Source organism: Sceloporus occidentalis, unplaced genomic scaffold, assembly GCF_023333645.1.
Source record: "Sceloporus occidentalis isolate IW3139 unplaced genomic scaffold, rSceOcc1.0.p SCAF_6, whole genome shotgun sequence".
Lineage (NCBI taxonomy): Eukaryota > Metazoa > Chordata > Lepidosauria > Squamata > Phrynosomatidae > Sceloporus > Sceloporus occidentalis.
The window spans coordinates 104,112,791-104,133,016 of NW_028316986.1; the positions used below are offsets into that span (position 1 = coordinate 104,112,791).

Below are 20,226 nucleotides of genomic sequence, written 5' to 3' on the forward strand. Positions count from 1 at the left end.
AGCAGCCACACCGCGCGGCTCCCGCACGGACCGAAAAAGAAGCTCCAAAATAGAGCTTCTTTAAGCGGCACCTCTATGACGTCGCGAGGCGCCAGGGGCGCACTTGCGATGTCATAGACGCCGCGACACGTGCAGACGCACAGCGTCTGATACGTAAATATGGCGGTGGCCATGTGGAATGGCTGCCGCCATATTGTACGTACAGAATACGTACTAGGGTTAGGGGGGTGCAGAAGCACCGCCCCTTCCTAACCCTAGTACGTATTCATTACGTACTAAATGGCGGTGTGTAACCCGCCCAAGACATAGAACAATAGATTCAAGCTACAGTATTCAAGGTTCCTGGCTAGGACAAACTTTACCAATACTTAACAAAATACTCCTTAAGGCAAGGGTAGGCCTCTAAGCACTCAAGGCTTTAAAATCCATCCATGTTCTCCCATCAGCCCAAATACTCAGACCATTCTACCCAGTTACCCACCTCCTCCCAATTTGTTTTACTATATGCCCACACATGAATCACTAGCTCTGTGTTTTCCCTTTATGTTTTTGAAAAGAAAGTGGTGATGAGAGTTCTGCATATGCAATGAGCTGCAAAAGACAAATAAATGGGCTCTAGAGCAAATCATGCCTGAACTCTCCCTAAATGCCAAGTTGACTGATAGGGCCTCATTTGATATATTAAGAAAAGACATGACTCACTAGAAAATATAATAATGGTAAGGCAGAAGGCAACAGGAAAACAGGAAGATGGCACTACAAGTAAGGCTAGACTCAATTAAAAAAAAACTAGTCCTGAGATTGCTAGACCTCAGCAGTGCCTTTGATAACATGAGGACTTGAAGGCGTCTCATTCTTTGGGTTGACATAACTCGAAGTTGACTGCATTTATTATTATTATTATTAAGCTTTATTTATAAAGCGCTGTACACAGCACTGTACATACAATCTTTTAGTTAGACGGTTCCCTGCCCTCAGGCTTACAATCTAAAAAGACACGACACAAAAGGAGAAGGAATGGTTGTGGGGAAGGGGATCAGGTCTAGCAGTTTTTCTCCACCTCAGAGGCCTGAACCAAAGCAGATGGACTGGAGGAAGGGCTTGGCTTCTTAATGGATGGTTAAAAGGAGGCATCCTGGGTCAGAGAGGGGCTTGCCCCTGGGAACGCTTCTCTAAACAATATAGTCTTTAACTCAGTTTTGAAACTGGGTAGAGAAGTGATGAGGTGTGCATGTGGGGGAAGAAGGTTCCAGGAGTAAGGGGCAGCAAGTGAGAAGGGACGAATTCGGGAGGGGCCAGTGGTACTCCTACACTGTGACAGGAGACCTTGACTACCAGAGCAGAGGGTGCGAGTAGGAATGCAAGGAGAAAGAAGGTCAGATAAGTAAGGAGGGGCTAATCCATTTACCAACAAAAGATCCTAACCTCTAAATCTAAGGGTGAGTCTGAAGTCATCCCACAAGGATCTTAAATGAACTTGAACCCTTGGATTAAAATATATATATGTACTGGAGAATGCTGGAAACTTCCAGTTTCAGTAGCAAGCAGAAATAGCTGTTTTCTGCTGTTATTTTTGTGCAGTTTAAAGTATTTTTTTAATACCGTATTCCCAAAAAAGAAAAAGACATAGGTTTTGTTTTCTCAGAACGAATTTCCCTGCTTCCCCTGAATAGGGTGTTTCTATATTTGGTATTACTGAACTCAGTGGGTCCTTCTGCCATCCTTTCCTTCTAGGCCAGTGGTTCTCAAACTTTGGGTTGCAACCCCTTTGGGGGGTCAAACGACCCTTTCACAGGAGTTGCCTAAGACCACTGGAAAACACATTATTTCCATTGAAAAACATAAATAATTTTGTGGTTGGTGGTCACCGCAATAAGAGGAACATGAGCCTGAGGGCAGGGAACCATCTGAATAACTATCTGTAAGCTGCTCTGAGAGGCTTTAGGGCTGAAGAATGGGGTATAAATACCATAAATTTAAATTTACAGCGCTTTATAAATAAAAGTTAATAATAATAATAATAATAATAATAATAATAGTAAAATAAATAAAGGGTTGCGGCATTAGGAAGGTTGAGAACCACTGTTCTAGGTGATACTAGGCAGAGGCTGACATAGTCTGCATTCGCTGTTGCATGCCTTAAGTCGCTTCCAATTTATGGCGACCCTAAGGCGAAACTACTGTGGGGTTTTCTTGGCAAGTTTCTTCAGAGGGAGATTGCCATTGCCATGCTCTGAGTAACTGTAGAGAAGCCAGAACAACAACAACAACAACATGGCTACTCCACCTTTGTGGGAAAAAGTAGAGAGTGTAAATGCTTCAAGGTAGACGTGTGTAAAAGCTTGGCGCCAAAATTCCCGCTTAATCTTAGGTGAGGGAGTCCTTCCCTTTTGCATCACATCATGTCTCCCGAGATCCAAGGCAACACACTGCAAAAGGCGCTGAAGCCCTCGACCAAGAACCGCCATCAGGCGTGGGAAGCAAAGGCTTCCTGTCCATCAAGTGGGTAAAAGAGGCGGGCAGGCAACCGTTGCAACAACAGCGGCCGTTGGGCTCGGCTGCTTCTTCGCCACCGCAGTCCTCTCCCTCCCTCCCTCCCTCCCTCCCTCTTGTTTCAAGGGCGCAATAAAACGCCAGTTTCCCTCCCTTCTGACAGGACTGAGGCGAGGCGCTTCCTCGACAGACGTTTCGTGGAGAAAACCACCTCCCTCAGCAGCCGTTAAAAACGCCCCCCCCCTCGCGCGCGCTAACGCAGCCATGACTCAGTCAGTGGTGGTTCAAGGTAAGCAGGGCTACGCTGCCTGTTTCCCTCCCTCCCTCACGTGTTGAGTTGCCAACTTTAATAATGTTTGTAAAAAAATAATTGCTATAATGTCGTCAGTATAACTGTCTTCGCTCTCTCTTTCTTTCCCGCCTCCCTCCCTCGCAGTTGGCCAGTGCGGGAATCAAATAGGCTGCCGCTTCTGGGATCTGGCGCTGCGCGAGCATTCGACTGTTAACAAGGTAACAAGCCCCGCCCCCGTTCCTCGCGCGCGGACGTTGATAGGGTTTGGGGCAGCCGTTAGTGACGGTTTTCCGCGCCTCGCGCGCTTCCCCTCACAAGCGCCATTTCTGATTGGCCGCTTCTGCTGCTCATGGCTTCCAAAGGAGACGCTGACGAGTTGGGGCGTTCTTGATACTCGAGCGCGCGCCTTAAGCGTCACTCTGATTGGTCGTTTGTACATGTCGTTCAAAGAAGACGCTGACGGATTGGCCATTCGCCTGCGAGGCATTTTGGAGTCCCGCCCACTTTTCCACGCCCAGAACCTCGAAGCTGACGAGATAAAATGGCTGCCATGCTAAAAACATGCAGCTGCTTCTTTTGTAGTTCAGTGTCCTCACAAACACAATTGTCACTCTCTCGTTCTCCCATCAGGCTGTAGTTTTATTAACGCAGTTTGACACCGCTTTAACTGTCGAATGCTGGGATTTGTAGTTCGTTGTGTCTCTACAGTTAGAAACAGAAGGCTAAGGACCTCACGAAACGACCAATCCCAGAATTCCATAGCACTGAGCCATGCCAGTTAAAGCGGCTCCAAAGTGCATCAGTTCTACAACGCAGACGCCAAAGGACAAAGAGAAACCACCCTTTGCCTGCTTTGGGCGAGGGAATTGGGGAAAAGAGGGTGTAGTTGCTTCTGCAAACCGCCGTGAGGCATCCCAGCTCTTCCATTCCAACCGTCTGCCGCATTTTTAGCCAACTACTGCTATTGTTTTATCATAAAACGGCATTGCGTTGTTATTATTCCGTTGACACACACCACAGCTTTCTAGGCTGTATCCTGACGGGAGAAATAACCCGGTTTGGCACCGCTTTAACTTGTTGTCTGGCTCTTTGCTAAACTCCATCTCCCAGAATTCCATAGCAAAGAGCCAGACAACAAGTTAAAGCGGTGCCAAAACGGGTTATCTCTCCAGTGTGGATGCAGCCCTAATCTCCCCCCCGCAGATTTCCAAATCTGTTGCTGGGTTTAAATCTGATTTCCCTATTAAATAAATACTGAACTGCTTCCTTAGCTGCTTGACCCAGTCAGGTATGTTAAATTCAATCTTAGGCTTGGTTCCCAGCCTTAGCTTCTACACTTATTTGTTTAATCCGTTTATAAATCGCACACGCACACAGCTTAAAAGGCGCATGGTCGAAATGCCATTAAAAATGAGACCATAAAACGCTAGGTTTCCTGATTTACGGCTTATTGGAAACAGTGTGTCGCTCCTTGTTATTAGGAAGATTTATGAACTGAGTTTTTTTATTACCCTGTAATGGGTTTTTGGAAAGGGTTGGGAAGTTCATTTGCAGTTTAATTTCAAATAATGATGAGGGTGGAATTTGAAAGGTGGAGCGGCTTAGACAGGCTGACCAGAGGTCCTCCTTTTCCCAGACATGACCTACATTTCAACCTTCTGCCCAGGAGGAATTCCCAAACGTCCTCCATTTGGAGGTTGACTGAGAAGCATGAATTTACATCTATGTGTGTGTTTTCAGTTTTTCTTCCATGTCCTACATTTTTCTTGAATGTCCTCTCTTTTGTGGGGCCTTGTCCTCCTTTGCAGTGATATTAATACATAATGTGAGTTCCCCATCCACCTCATAGCAGACATAGGAGTTTATCACATGGGAGGGAATTGGCCAAATCCCATGCAAAAACGGGATTTATTATTTATTAAGCTTTATTTATAAAGTGCTGTAAACGCATTGAGCATTAATCCAAAATTAACCCGCGAAGAAAGTGGACAAATCCTGCAAAAGCGGGATCATTTTAAGACACATTGGAGGCATTAATCTGACATTAGCGCGCACAGAAAGTGGACAAAATCAGCAGCTTTTTACTTTTGGGATTTTCCCGGAAGTGAAAAGCGGTAGATTTTGTCCACTTTCTGTGCAGGTCAATGTCGGATTAATGCACAATGGCCCTGATGTGTCTGAAAATGATCCTGCTTTTGCGGGATATTACCGGAATTTAAATCCAGTTTCTGCACGGGATTCAGGCACTTAGCCTCCCATGTGATAAACTCCATAGACTTTGAACTACCTTACAATGACCTTTGGAGGATGATAACAAGGTGCATAATCTGAAAAAAAATATTTTAAAATTTGTTTGTTGGAAGTCTAAACACACATATAACCCTTCAGTTTTTACTTACATTAGGCTTCTTTTTCAGAAAGGAATTTATGATGAAGCATTAAGCAGTTTCTTTCGAAACGTGAACACTAGGTAAGTTTTCCTTCTGTGAGCAATTGTAGGTCTTGGTTGCAAACGTCAACTTGTTGAAAGCATCTTGAACATTTTTTGTACTTAAAACTGCTTTGTATTTAAATTATGCTCCACTAGCCTTTGCAATACTCCAAAGTAGTTAATATCTTGCCCTGCCAGTGTCTTGTCATTGTGTGACTTTAGTGGTCAATTATGTCCTAACTACCATCATTTTTGACAACTCATATACATGTCTATAATAACTACTCAGAAGGAAGGGCCATTTAGTTCATAGGTGTTACTTCCCAGATAAGTGGGTATGAGTTTGTGATGTGTAATTCCTTCCCTTTTGGAGTTTGTAGATATGCTAAATATCAGTAGACAAAGGCGTAGTGCTTAGTCATATTGTGTTATCAGTATATGCCATACCATTGTTATTAATTTATATTTTGGACCAATACTAACTAGGAATTGGCAATCAGTGATTATTATTTTGGAGTTAAAATCACAGTTTTCAGCCTCAGTCTTTCACTGAGCAAGGGGAATGTCTCCAATACTGATATTTTTTTTTCCAAAGTCCCTAAATCAGACTTTTGCATAACTTGCCAAGGGCTGCTGCACCATGCTGATTTCCTGCTAGGTTGCAATAGTGGGCTCACTTGTCATGTTATGCTGAAGGGAAAAGTATACTTATTTTGGTGACAGATGACAAAATAAGGCTGTGAGTGCTCCACTTTACAGTATGTTCTAACAAAAATTACAGAATGTCTCCTGCTAACAGTTTTTCAGTATGAAGGATTTTTTTAGTGGCCTTGTTCCTTCTCTTGTTTAGATTTTTCCAGTAAAAAAATGGAAAAGCATTTTCCCCTTCCGTTGATTCCAGAAAAGAAAAAGAAAAAGCATTCAAACTGGCTCCCCATTGCCCGAAAATAGCATGCCATTGCCCGAATTTGTGTGTGGCAGTCTATCACGCAATAACGTGAAACCACATGATTGAGTTCGGACTGACTTCCCATTGCCTGAATTTGTGTGTAGTGGGTTAACACACAATAACGTTAAATCCCATGATTGTGTTCAGATTGCCATCGGATTATACTTCCAGTTCCCCTTGTCTGATAAACTCCTGTGTTCCAGACTTCTTTAACAGTGAGGAAAAACTGTGACAACTGTACAGTCAGCTACCTGTCCATGTTTTATTACTATTATTATTATTATTATTGTTATTATTATTAACCTTTATTTATATAGTGCTGTAAATTTACACAGCGCTGTACATACAATCTTCCTTTTATAATTTAATGTTAACCCCCCCCCCCCCCGGAAAAGATGAAAAACTATGATATTCTGACATTGTATGTGTAATCTTTCTCCATTATTTTTTCATTAATTTAACTTCTAATTTTTGTAGGACAGATGGTGATGGCGGCGACACTTCCAGAGGAAAAATCTGTTCCTTAAAAGCACGTGTAAGGAGAAAATCTGTAATTATGTTGGCCCTTATAGTTTTTATGTGCCTGCAATAAGGCTCTTAATATTTAGTGTTTCATTTTTTACAATTCTCCCATTTAAAGGGATATTTATAGAAACTGAATATAGAGTTGCTGGACTGAAGAGCAAATACAGCTTGTAAACTGCTCATTTAGGAATAAAATCCATGAACAGTGATACCTTTGACTTTACTTTTTTTGGTAATGAAATAATCCTGCTGGGTATTGGATAAAAATTTACAGTGGGGAGGAGGCAGAGGAAATGCAATGCAGTGTAATATCTTCTTGAAGACAAAAGGAAAGGAAAGGAAAACTGTGCATCTTCATAACACATTCAACACTTCAAGTGCAAACCTGAAAACTTGTGCATCTGTTTACACAGAAGAGCAAAATGCAAAAAAACAAAAACATTTTTTTTAAAAAGGGCATTTCAAAAATTCCAGCTTCACTTGAATGGAGAATAGCTGACTAAAGATTACAGCTTTGATCCAAAGTGGACCTGTTAAAATCAACAGGACTTCAATTAGTCAGGGCTAACTTAAGTATAGCTCTCCTCTTACTAAGTCTGAACTCTGCCCATTAGTTTTCAATAATTTGCATTTTAGCAAATGTACATTTTAACAAAAAGGGAAAGGAAATCAAAGAAACAGTTTACAGGCCCTAGGGCTGCTGTGGGTCCCATAGTGACAGATGCCTGTTTCTGCTTGGAGGAGGCACTCAGTAGGTTTCACACACATTTCTAATTCATAGGCCTGTTACAGACTGCCAAAATAAAGCTGCTTCGGGTCTCTTTGGAGGTATGCTATTTAAATGATGCATGGGTCCTAAGAATCTGGAGGTCGCACCAAAGCCACACTCCATTCCTAAGCACCAGAGTGCAGCTTTTAGTACAGCTTCTGGATTCCTAGGATGCACGCATCATTTAAATAGCATGCCCCCAAAGAGACCCGAAGCAGCTTTATTTTGGCAGTCTGTAACAGGCCCCAGAATCATAGAATTGGAAGAGACCACAAGGGCCTTCCAGCCTAATCCCCTGCCATGCAGGAAATCATATAGGAAGTGAATGCATTTTCTCCTTAAATCCAGCTATCATATTTACACTAAGAACCCAGTTAATAAAAGCACCAATCTGTTCAGAGGAAGAGAAGGCAAATTTAGTGCCCTCCATCTTGCAAAACAGCTAATAAATGCAACTTCTACATTTAGAATGGCTCCATAACACAGTAAAGAAAAAGCAAATATCATTTTGTTTTGAATTAGCATTGACTGAACAGTCCTGTTTTATTTGATGTATACTTAGCTGCTGCTAAAGTACTTTTGGCATGAATAATAATAATAATAATAATAGGTTTTATGTATATACCGCCCAATCACTGGGAATCCGAGAGGTTTACAATAGAGGGGATAACAGACAGTTCCCTGCCCACAGGCTTACAATCTAAAAGACATTACACAAAAGGAGAAGGGAATGGTGAGGGAGGGAGGGAATCAGGTCCAGCATTCTTCTCTCCCTCTGAGGCCTGGACCAAGGCAGATGGACCAGAGGGAGGGCTCTTCTTCTTCAGGCTAGCCCCTGATGGTACTGGGCCAGCCTTCTCTCTCCCTCAGAGGCCGAAAGATGACAGTTAGGGAGGGAGGAGCCTCTTTCTTCAGGCTAGCCCCTGATGGTACTGGGCCAGCCTTCTCTCTCCCTCAGAGGCCGAAAGATGACAGTTAGGGAGGGAGGAGCCTCTTTCTTCAGGCTAGCCCCTGATGGTACTGGGCCAGCCTTCTCTCTCCCTCAGAGGCCGAAAGATGACAGTTGGGGAGGGAGGAGCCTCTTTCTTCAGGCTAGCCCCTGATGGTACTGGGCCAGCCTTCTCTCTCCCTCAGAGGCCAAATGTCATTGTTTAGCACTGTGAAGGCTAATCAGAGACACTTCAAAGAAGAACAAAGATGAGAAAGCATGTTGGATGAGAAAAGGCAGAAAGTAACTGTTATATGTAGCATTCTGAAGTGATGAACAAACATAGTAGCATTCACCTTAATTTTATTGGGAAGGAGCTTTTTGTCAGTATAAAAAATATGTTTTAGCTTTTGAGTTTCATGTGTGCATTCATCTTTGAGCTTTAATTGGGGTAGCTGTAAATACCTTTTATTAAATTCCATCCCAAAGCACAAAAATAGGGCAAATTTTTCTGGAAGCTTGCTTTTTAATTCAGTGGCTTTGTGAAAATCATCTTCAGTGTCCCATTTTTAAAGACATAAAATCTGAGTAACTAAATTATTTTTATTCCATCCCAAGGCCTTGCTGATTGACATGGAAGAGGGTGTAGTGAATGAAATTCTACAGGGGCCTTTGAGAGATGTCTTTGATAGCAAGCAGCTGATCACAGATGTTTCTGGCTCAGGGAACAACTGGTAAGGATAAAATTCTATTTCATCAACTCTTCATACAGGAATGTCTTACACAAAATAGAAAGAAACTGAAAGCATGACTTTTATGCCGTTGTCTTTTGGTGTCCTTAGAATAAAGGAGCACATTGGGCTGAATCCAATCTTAGTTGCAGCTCAAGTAGGCTCATTGAAATCAATTGAAGTAGTGTAAGAGATTAGTCATGTTCATTTCAATTAGTCTACTTCAGCTAGGTGTAAAATTGGGTTTGACCCATTAAAAGTAGCATTTGGTTATTATTACCTTGAAGAAAACTTTAAAAGCACAAAGTAGTTAATCAAAACACAAAGTAGTAAATCCATGTTGTCAGTGTGCCATGCTCAGTGTGGTACTTTCCCTTCTTTACAAATTTGATATATATTCCTTTTTCATGAATATCTATATTCATGAATAGATGTGTTATATATAACTGCTTACTATTTAATTCATGTCGGATATATTTTTCCTGCCTTTCAGGATGCAGATCCTTCCAAGCTGACTAATGACTAACATAACATTTATTTTTTTAAAACCACTTGAAATGATATCAGCATATAACTGGTAATCAGAATCCTTCCCAGAGGACAGCTGGTGGAAGATGGCCCTGGGGAAATTGGAAGATCCAGCTGGAAAAGGAGCAGGAGCCTCTTGTTTCTGCCTGCCCCCTTCTCTCTTCTGGAATCTATCCTACAAGGCAGTTGGTTGTGAATAGCCCTGTAGGGAGTGAGGAATGAGACCAGCTGGACCAGGGTCTGATGTCAGTCATCTGCTCTTAATGCTTCTTCTTCAGTTCAAACAGTAATCTAATGAGGGATGTGAACAGCTGACCAAATAAGAACTGAAACAGATGGATCTTTAAGCTAAAGAAATCTTCAACTTTATTTTCAGAATGCTTCTAAGTGATTCTATAATGGAAAGAGAAGTTTTGAATAAAATAGATAAGGCATAATGTTAAAAGGCACGGTGCAGTCTTTCTAATAAACTTGTGAGACAAAAAAAAGCACATGGAAATTAATTCCATAATATTACATTAGGGAAAAGTTATTGAGTCATGGCAAATATGTATTTATTAACTAAACAAGTCATTCTTGTTTTCCTTCCCCTTTCCATGTAGCTGGAAGCACAGTCTCTGTACACCAACTAAATGTGACCATAAAAGTAGTGATGTGGCCAGAATTCAGAACTATCTCGGTTGGAACATACAGTTTTGCCTAGTAGGGCAAAATCTTCCAGTATGGCAAATCATAAATTTCCAGTAGAAATTCCTCTAGAACTCAGAATGTAAACATAGATTATGTACATAAGCAGAATATGCTTTTGAGTCTTTATGTTTTGCCCAAATCCTATTAGTTGTCACAGTTTAGGCAGAGCTACCAAAGGGGTAATCCAAGGAGCTGTAACCAAGCCTAGTGGGGGCTCTATGGCATTGGTGATGAGGCAAAAGGAGTTGTGCAGTCACAACAAATATAGGAAATGTCCCTAGTCGACATGGCTATTGTAAGAACAGTTTTCAGAGAAAACGGCAATAAAATTTAAACCTCAAATTCAATCCATAAAACTTCACAGTACAACAGTGATCGCAGGGAGAGGTGCAACAGAAAAAAATCAGTTTAAGAGATAGGCAATGTATAAATTAAATAAATAAAAAAACAGAGTTAAACCACTGAATGAAACAGCTTGTTTGTTTGTTTTGTATGCCTCCTTTCTCCCTGGAGGGACCCAAGGTGGCTTACAGACAAAATTAGGCAGTAGATGGCCAAAAGAGGGACCAATGCAAGCCTATGGAAGTGGAGTCTTTGTGCAACCATTTAAAAACCCATATACAGTATCTTTATTTATTTATTTATTTATTAAAATCTCATATTTTCAGGGCTGTGGGCCACAAAATATATGGCTGCCAGTACCGAGACCAAATTGTGGAACAGCTGCGGAAGACCGCTGAACACTGTGACTGTCTGCAATGCTTTTTTATCATTCATTCCATGGGAGGGGGTAAGTATTGCTCAAGCCTTGCAGTTGCAGCCATGAGAGGTGGAACAAAAAACCAAAATGATCATGGAAGTATCCCTTATCCAAAATGCTTGGGACCGGAAGTGTTTGGAGTTTGGATTTCTTTTATTTATTCATTTATTTATTTGTTGGATTTTGGAATATTTGCATATACAGAATGAGATATCCTGGAGCTAGGACCCAAGTATAAACAACAAATTCATTTGTTTCATAAATACCTTATAACATACCCTAAATGTAATTTTATACATAATATTTTTAATAATTTTGTTCATGAAACAAAGTTTGTGTACACTGAACTATTAGGAAGCAAAGGTTTCATTTTCTCAGCCACCCATATAGCCGATTTTGGAGTGTTTCAAATTTTGGAATTTCTCATAAGGGATAGTTAACCTGTAGTAACTGAGAAATACAATCATGTGGAGAACATAAGTGTTTAAAATTAATTCATAAGGCACTCTAGAATGTTTCATTGGCTTCAAAAAGAGTATTAATAGAATAAAGTAAATTAATAGAGTAGAATAAAAGGCTTTCAGAAATTTCAGCCATAACCAGTTGTGCATGCGTATGTGCCTTCAAGTCACCTGTCAACCTTTGGTGGACCCAGGAATTTCATAGGGCTTTCTTAGGCAAGGGATACTCAAGAGATAGTTTTGCCAGTTCCTCCCTTAAATATAGCCTATAGCACCCGGTATTCACTGGCAGTCTCTCATCCAAGTACTAACCAGGAGTTACCATGGTTAGCTTTCAAGATCAGATGGAATCTGGTGCCTTTATAGTATTCTAATCAGCTACATCTTTTTCAATTCTGATTGAACATTATTGACAACAACAAACAGAAAAACAACAACCCCAGCTAAGTGTGTATTGAATTCAGAGGGCTCTTCTGTCTCAGTAACAGTTATTAGAAGCTTTTCTGGAGTATCAAATATTTGAGGTGCAGTATGTTAATCGAGATTGCTTTCTCTAGTGGTTCCTCCACTATGGTTCTAGAGCAATGGTTCCCAAACTTTGGCCCTCCAATATTTTTGCCTTCGGCACCCAGAAGCCCCAGCCAGCTTGGGCAAAAGTCAGGAATTCTAGGAGACAAAGTCCAAAATGTCTGGAGGACCAAAGTTTGGGAACTACTGTTCTAGAGGGTATGGTTGCCTTTCCTTCTTTCTAGGGTGGCAGTTTTTCTTTGCAGTTCCCCAAAGACTAAAGAACAGACTGCAGTAATAAGACAAATCATTCCAATTCCTTCTTTCTGAGAGTCCTTTCACAGTAGTAAAATACCATTAGCCTTACAAGATGTATTCCTTGTGAATGGCCAGCTTGGGATAAAAACTGATTAGCAATCCTAGCTTGATGCTGCTTGGTGAACATGATTTAAAAATCAAGAGTAGCAAAGGAAACTGACAACATGTGGCTTCTTGTCTTTGTAACTATTTTCTATCTTGCTTCTAGGAACAGGATCTGGGCTTGGTACATTTATACTAAAAATGCTTGAGGATGAATTTCCAGAAGTATATAGGTTTGTTACTTCAGTTTATCCATCTCGTGAGGACGATGTCGTCACATCTCCTTATAACAGTGTATTAGCTATGAAAGAGCTCAGTGACCATGCAGACTGTGTATTGCCAATTGAAAATGAAGTAAGTACCTATGGTATCATGTGGATGATGTATAGGTAGTGTGGCTCTGCAGTATTTCTTTCATGTTATGATAAGATTTAGTAAGAAATATTTTAGTAATGGCTAATACATGGTATCTTTATTATATGCTCGGAGTTATTGTCAAATTTTGGTTTCAAGTGAGCAGAAAAAGTCTACACCTTTTAGTAAAAACAATATAACATTTGAATCAAAATGGCTGCATCAGTGTTAAGTCTTATTTTGACCATATCCTACATTGTTTGAAGTATAAATGAAAAGTGAGCTACTTCTCTTAATGGAAGAAGGGGGGAGGGTATGTGATAATGTTACTGTTTTTTAAACATGGAAAGCCCAAATTTTATTATGAATAAAGGACAGCCAACCTCATCACACCTTCATGAAGAATAAAGGACAAGTTACAGGCACAAAGTTAACATCTGTGTCATCAGTCTGGGACTAGAGAGACTTGAAATTCTAATGATGTTATCTTAAAATAATAGGACTTGGAAAACTTAATTTACCATGATTTTCCTCAGAATCCTATTCTAGCCCCCCCCCCCCCCCCCGAATGTTAAAGAATTACTTGAGACCAAAATTGTGAATACCCTTCCCTGGAAAAGTTCATTCCACTCCCACCTTGTTTGTATCTTAGCCTTCAGGACCACTGGAGTCTGAGGAAATGTTCTCCTTTATGTTCTGCATGATAGATATTAATAATTTCTGCTGCTTTTTTTGTTTCTGGCTTTTGTTTTATACAACATTTTAACACATATGCATATTTTAAATTTGTGAAGCACATCCATTCTTTTTTGTTCAAAAGTTGCAATGGAATATTGTAATAACAAGAAAATATATCTGTCTAGAATCATAGAATCATAGAATAATAGAGTTGGAAGAGACTGCAAGGACCATCCAGTCCAACCCCCTGCCATGCAGGAAATCCAAATCAAAGCATCCCCGACAGATGGCCATCCAGCCTCTGTTTAAAGACCTCCAATTGGTCAACCAATTACAAATCTATGTAACAGTTGCCTTGTCTGGCAGGCAACTGTTACATGGATTTGTAATTAGTTGACTGGCCGAACCCAAAGGGTGCTCAACAATGGCTCCTTTTCATCCTGGAGAGAAGTGACCAGTGGGGTCCCACAGGGCTCTGTCCTGGGCCCAGTGCTATTCAACATCTTTATCAATGACTTGGAGGACAAAATTGGGGGCATACTTATCAAATTTGCAAATGTCACCAAACTAGGGGGAGTAGCTAATATCCCAGAGGTCTAAGCTGCCCTTACACTGAAGCAACTAAAAATCAAACATAAAACAAACCATCTACAGAGGCTTCAAGTGCACTGGAATGGAATTAGACCTTACAGTGTAATCCTAACTCCAAGATGTGGCAGTTTCATATTAGGCACAAACTTTTTCTTCCTGTAGTAATCCTCTTCTGCTAAAAGAATCTGCTTCTTTCTTTATTTATTTTTTATCCTGCCTTTCTCCCAGCAAGGAACTCAAACCAGTTTACAACAAATTAAAACAAAATACAGCTAAAAACTTGCTATGCAAAAGTTAAAAATCAATTAAACAATTCTATTAAAAGCACAATGTTAAAACAGTTTAAATATAATTAAAAATAAAAGCACAGTACACCACATTAGAATATCCTTCTCCCACATGAGTTAAGAGCCAACGCCTTCTCTAAATTAGATCTGTCAAAAGAACTGTTCTGCTGTCTAAAATCTGCTGGCAGAACATCTCTTCTCAGAAAGGGTGGGGGGGGGCAGAGAGGCAGTGGGATGACAGAGTAGGTGTAGTATGCTAGATCAAACATCCTCCAGCCCTGGGGCACAGTTACGGAGCCAGGATAAAGGTATATCAGTGTGAAAGTACTAAGTAATTTCCAGCATCCCAAGACTGAGAAGGGTTTAGCTTCAGCACAGCTTCAGTTGACTTAATGTCAGCTCAGCTATATCTTGACCATCTTGGATAGTCAAGATTGCTTCCTGTGCCATATTTAAGAGTTGAAATCAGTGGGATTTGTTGTTGATGATCTATGCAAAATATACTTTCTTAGGGGCTAAACAGACCGGCACTAAACACTGGCATCAGGCTGGAGTGGGGGCATGACGACCGCACACTGGCCACCCCGACTCCTCCCCGATGCCGGCATTACAGCCAATTACATGGTGGGTGGTGTCACACCGTTTCTTTGGCGCAGCATTTAGAGCCAGTGTGCCAAAGAACCAGTGAAAAGCCACTGCAGTGGCGGCAAAGGCGGCTTTTTGCCATTCTAAAAAGGAGTGGCATTTTGCCAGTTCTTTTTAGAGTGGCAAACTGCCCGATTGGGACTGCAGGGTGCCAGGGCACCACTTTATCAAGGCATTCTGTTTTGCCCAATAGTTTCCAAATATATTGGAAATAACTTATGTAACTATAGAGGCTACATGCAAATTTAACTTGAGGGCCTCAATGAACTCATTGTAGCTTATTCTGGAGACATGCATAGGGCTGTGTAGCAAAGCTTATTTTTCTCATTGTACTTCTTACAAACATTTTCACCTTTCTCCCCAAGTCTCTGTTTGATATAGTTAGCAAAATTCATCAAATGACCAACTGTGGAAAGCTAGGATCAGCTGTAAAGCAGACCAGCTTGATAACTTCAAGTGCAGGTGGAATAAAACACATTCGGGAGAAACCATTTGATGCTATGAATAATATTGTGGCAAATTTACTGTTGAACTTGACAAGGTGAGATTTTGAAAATTATATTCAGAAACTAAATAATTACTCTGATTTTTTTTTTTAAGTTTAACAATATGAGTTGGAAATTTCTGCAACCCATCAAAGGAATTCTTTTGTTCGCAGATAGAAGATGGTAGTTTCACAAGATGCAGGGTGTCAGTTTTCTTATATAGCACAAAGAGGGAAATGATACTCTCATGGTATGCATTACATGCACCCACCATAAAAAAAAAGGTTGTTAGGAGCTTCACCAGGCCAAGTTGCTTTACTAACCCCAACCCTTTTTCTTTCTTTTCAGCTGTGGTTTAATCCATGGCTTCTAAAGATGATTCTGCATCCTGTGTTCTAGGGTAGTTTTATTCCAGGGGTAGAAATCATGGAGATATTGTTGGACTGCAATTCCCAGCAGCTCTAGACAGCATAGTCAATGATGAGGAATGGAGGAAGTTATAGTTCAACACAGTTTGGAGGTTCATATCATTCTCTTTCATTTTATAGCTATGTGTGTTGGTTGATTGATGAATTTATGCAGAACTGGGGGGTTTCTTCCAAATATGCCAGAACTACTGTCTTCTCTGTATAACACAGTGCCAGCAGGTTTGCTTTCAGAAATCTGGCCAGGGTTTACTGAACAATGTAAAAAAAGTATTAAAAGTCAGCATAATAGTGGGAAAGGAGTATATATTTTCTAATCTTTTAAATGACTTAATTGTTTTATGATTTTGAAATCTGAGTCATATCCATCCTCAAAAATGTTCAGATTTTTATTTCATCAGTAATTTATGCTGAAAGTTATATCACATGTGGCACTTACATTTTCCTATTTTCACAACCATTCCCTGCTCACTCCTTTCCATTTCTCAGGCCTGATATTTAATAAAAGACAGTCTTATAAACCAGCTGAGACATTTAAAAAAAATCTTTGTACTGCACATGGTGATTCCTATGGATTCCTTCACAGAAAATGTGGACCCCTGAGAGACACAGCTGCAGTGTCTTGGCAGTAATTTTCATTATTCAGTTAGATTTTTTTATCTCATTGTAATGCTCTGATAACAATCCCCAGATGATCTGGGTCATACAGTACAGTGCACTGTACACAAGCCCATCCCTATAGAAGTAAGTGCTGTTATAGATCTGAAACTTCCCTTTGATTTTTTTTCTCCTAATCTTAGTGTACTGGATCCTATTTGGACTGAGATTGTTGTCTTTAGAACAGAAATAGTATCAGAGATCCTGGCAAATAACAGAATTCTGTCTGTCATCTGCTGGAAACAAATCTTTATTATTCCCAACTATAATAGAAGCTTGTAAATATCATCATGAAAAAAGAAAGCAAAATGGAAATAAACAGCTTTTTTACTAATGGCAAGAATAAAAGCTTTGTTGCAGTTCTTAGACAGCACAAGTGGTATTCTTGTAGCTCTTCAGGATGAAGAGTTTTAGATTTCATCATAGCTGACATTAGGACTTTACTGGAAATCATGTGACTTGCTAGTGTGAGTTAATAAATACTCAAAGGAGTAAAGAGTTATTATTTTCATATGTTTTTTCAAGTACAAATAATTTAACCAAGAAGTATCTAGTAGCAAACATTTCTTTTAATTTTTTGCATTACCTGTATCACCTTCAGCTCTGCTAGGTTTGAAGGCTCTCTTAATATGGATCTTAATGAAATCAGCATGAATTTAGTTCCTTTTCCTCGACTTCATTATCTGGTTTCCAGCTTGACACCACTGTATACGTTGGCAGATGTTAACGTACCTCCACGAAGGTGGGTAATTTTGTTTGACATTGCTACAGTTTGAAATGGGGTTTCCATGTTCATCTTTTGCAGAAAAAACAGAAAAGATTCTTGTGGCACTTAAATATCTAGCAATCCCTTGTTTTGTTTAATATGACATGAATGATAGCTGCTTTCTACCTACAGAAGAATTGAATCTGCATAGTAATATCCATAAAAAGATAAAAGCTGAGTAGAGTTTTTTGTCTTATGTCTAACTTGTTTGTCTTTAAGGTGCCACAAGACTTTGTTGTTTGTGTTCTGTGATTATTCAAAACCTGCAAAAATCTGACGTATTTTCAAACTATCTAATGATAGTTTTCTACTTTTATTTATTTGACACATATCCAGTACTTTCTTAATGGGCAAATGCTATGATTTTATTAATATTTATAAGCACTGTGAGCTATTTTTTCTCTCTCTCTTAGGTTGGACCAAATGTTTTCAGATGCTTTTAGCAAAGATCATCAGCTGTTACGAGCTGACCCAAAACACAGCTTATACCTTGCCTGCGCCCTCCTAGTGAGAGGAAATGTACAGGTTTCGGATCTTCGTAGAAATATTGAAAGGTTTGCGCACAACATATATTAAGAGGGCGAATTATTAACTGCTCATATTGGATAGCAGCTGCTTGATCATAGGACCAAAACCAGTATATTGAGCTTCCGTTGATCCTGTTCTTGAATAGTTGTGCTCATGGGTGATGGATCATGTTCTCAATAACCTAAATTGATTTATGTGATCTAGTCAATTTTTCATGAAACAGAATTATTTGTAAATATAATACTACCAGATTGTTCAGATAGATGCTTTCTACATCTTTTAACAGAACACAATTTAAAAGAATAAATTAAAATTGTATTTGAGAATGTAGTGTCTTTCATGTGGCTGAAATCACTTGAATGCATCACCAGGAACAAATGGTCATTTCTGCTATTGACATTTGTGTTTTGTGTAGTCCTTACTTTATTGCTTGCTTCCCCCCCCCCTTTTTTTTTTTCCCCTCACTTCTGTTGCAGGATGAAACCATCACTTCAGTTTGTCTCCTGGAATCAAGAAGGATGGAAAACTGGCTTGTGTTCAGTGCCTCCTGTGGGCCATTCCCACTCTTTGTTGGCATTGGCCAACAACACTTGCGTAAAACCTACTTTCATAGAACTCAGGGAAAGATTCATGCGGCTGTACAAGAAAAAGGTATGCCATGGAAATTGTAGTGACATAATTTTACCGAGTTCATTTGTACTTATATTATAGTCATTATTGAGAAACACTTGGTACCAGATATGTGTGTGTGTGCCTTCAGGTCGCCTGTTGACTTAGTTTTTTGTTATGAATTTCATAGGGTTTTGTTAGACAAAAAGATATTCAGTAATGGTCTTTCCAGTTCCTTTCTCTGATAGTTGTTATCTGCCTTCAAGTTGTTTCCACTAAGACAAACCTATCATGGGGCTGAACGTATGATTTGCCTGAAGTCACCCAGTGGGTTTCCATGGCTAAGTGGGAAATCAAACTGATATCCAGAGTCATAGTCCAATGCTCAAATCACTACACCTGCACTAAATGCTGGCTTCTGGCCCAGTTTCCCTTTGACTCTGGATTGGACTATGAAATCCACATTCCATGCTTTCTTCATCACAAACAAGTTCACATATCAAGGCTACAACCCTGCTTTGCAATATGGGTAGAACAGGCTTGCAATATTGAACAGTTCATTTATTTGTTTATTTTTTTCCAAGTAAACATGACGAAAGTAAGGTTTGTTCTTGCAGGCTCACCTTCATCATTACCTGCACGTTGATGGGATGGAGCAGAGCTCTTTCTCTGAAAGCCTTTCATCTTTGTCAGATTTAATAGAAGAATATAATCAACTAGATGCTTCCAATTGTGGACCAGCCGTAGATCCTCCAAGACTGGAAATAGCAGTATAACAACTGAGGGGCTTGGTAGGGAGAACTTTAACAGTAAGCTATGTCAATGTGATCTAGTCCAGGTTTAGAACTGTTATGTACATTTTCAGTGGAGAATTTCAAGGAAATATTTTGGTTGGATTACATACTTAAGAAAGTGTCTTGTGTACTGATTTGGACGAATGTTGGTCTCAAAGGACAGTGGATATGTTGAGTTTCACATATTTTTGATATTGCATATGTCAAGGAAGTAAAAAAGCATATTGTGTAAACTTTTTGCACTATATCTCTTCATATGATTTTTTTAAACTAAAGCAGTGTGCTTGAAGATACTTCTGTATGTTTCTTACCAAAACAAACTTATTTTGTATAATTGTCACTTTATTTGTAAATATTTATTGTAAATGATATTTTATACAGTTTCAGTTGTAAAATAAAAAATATCTAGTTACATAAAATATAATCCAGCATCTTAAATCAGTGATTACAGATAATAAAATACAGCACTGTTTACAACATTCCCCAAACTGTTACATATCTGATGACCAACTACTCCAGAGTACCACTTGCACTAACTCTAAATGACATATTGATTACTGTATACTCAAAACATACTGAAACTCAAATATATTATAGTATTACATTTGACTTCATATACACTCTGATTTCAGTTGCATTTTGACTTATGTTTGCAGAAGGAACTGGAATCTAAAGAGGCTGTCTGCTTGGGTGAGAAGGAGTAATGTGGTAATTTTACCTAGAACAATTTCATCCCCTGGAAAATATTTTGCTGTATAAGAAGCTTCAAGAGAGAGGAGAAGTTGATAACAAAATTCTGCCATATTCCACTACATCTCCCTTTTCCCATCCTTGCCAATCTCCAGTCCAGAGCATGAGGTCTCTGTGAATCCCCTACACACACACTGGCTGCAGCCTTACCTGCCCCATTGAAGGATTGAGAGTCCTTCTTCACTGGGGAAAGCTTCTCCCTTTGCACCTGGTCACCCTTGGAGCAGCTGGCT

General features: G+C 39.8%; 1 protein-coding gene across 1 annotated transcript; it reads left to right on the forward strand.

Moving 5' to 3' along the window:
- Positions 1–2,262: 2,262 nt before the first annotated feature.
- Positions 2,263–19,596, forward strand: LOC149311206 (tubulin epsilon chain). Its single transcript, XM_089530551.1, has 13 exons — positions 2,263–2,502; positions 2,657–2,782; positions 2,930–3,003; positions 5,203–5,255; positions 6,643–6,700; positions 9,006–9,121; positions 11,005–11,126; positions 12,591–12,778; positions 15,345–15,520; positions 17,148–17,288; positions 17,726–17,866; positions 18,317–18,491; positions 19,067–19,596. Exons 1-13 carry the CDS (start codon positions 2,403–2,405, stop codon positions 19,223–19,225), a joined length of 1,629 nt encoding a protein of 542 aa, XP_089386677.1. The 5' UTR covers positions 2,263–2,402; the 3' UTR covers positions 19,226–19,596.
- Positions 19,597–20,226: the final 630 nt, after the last annotated feature.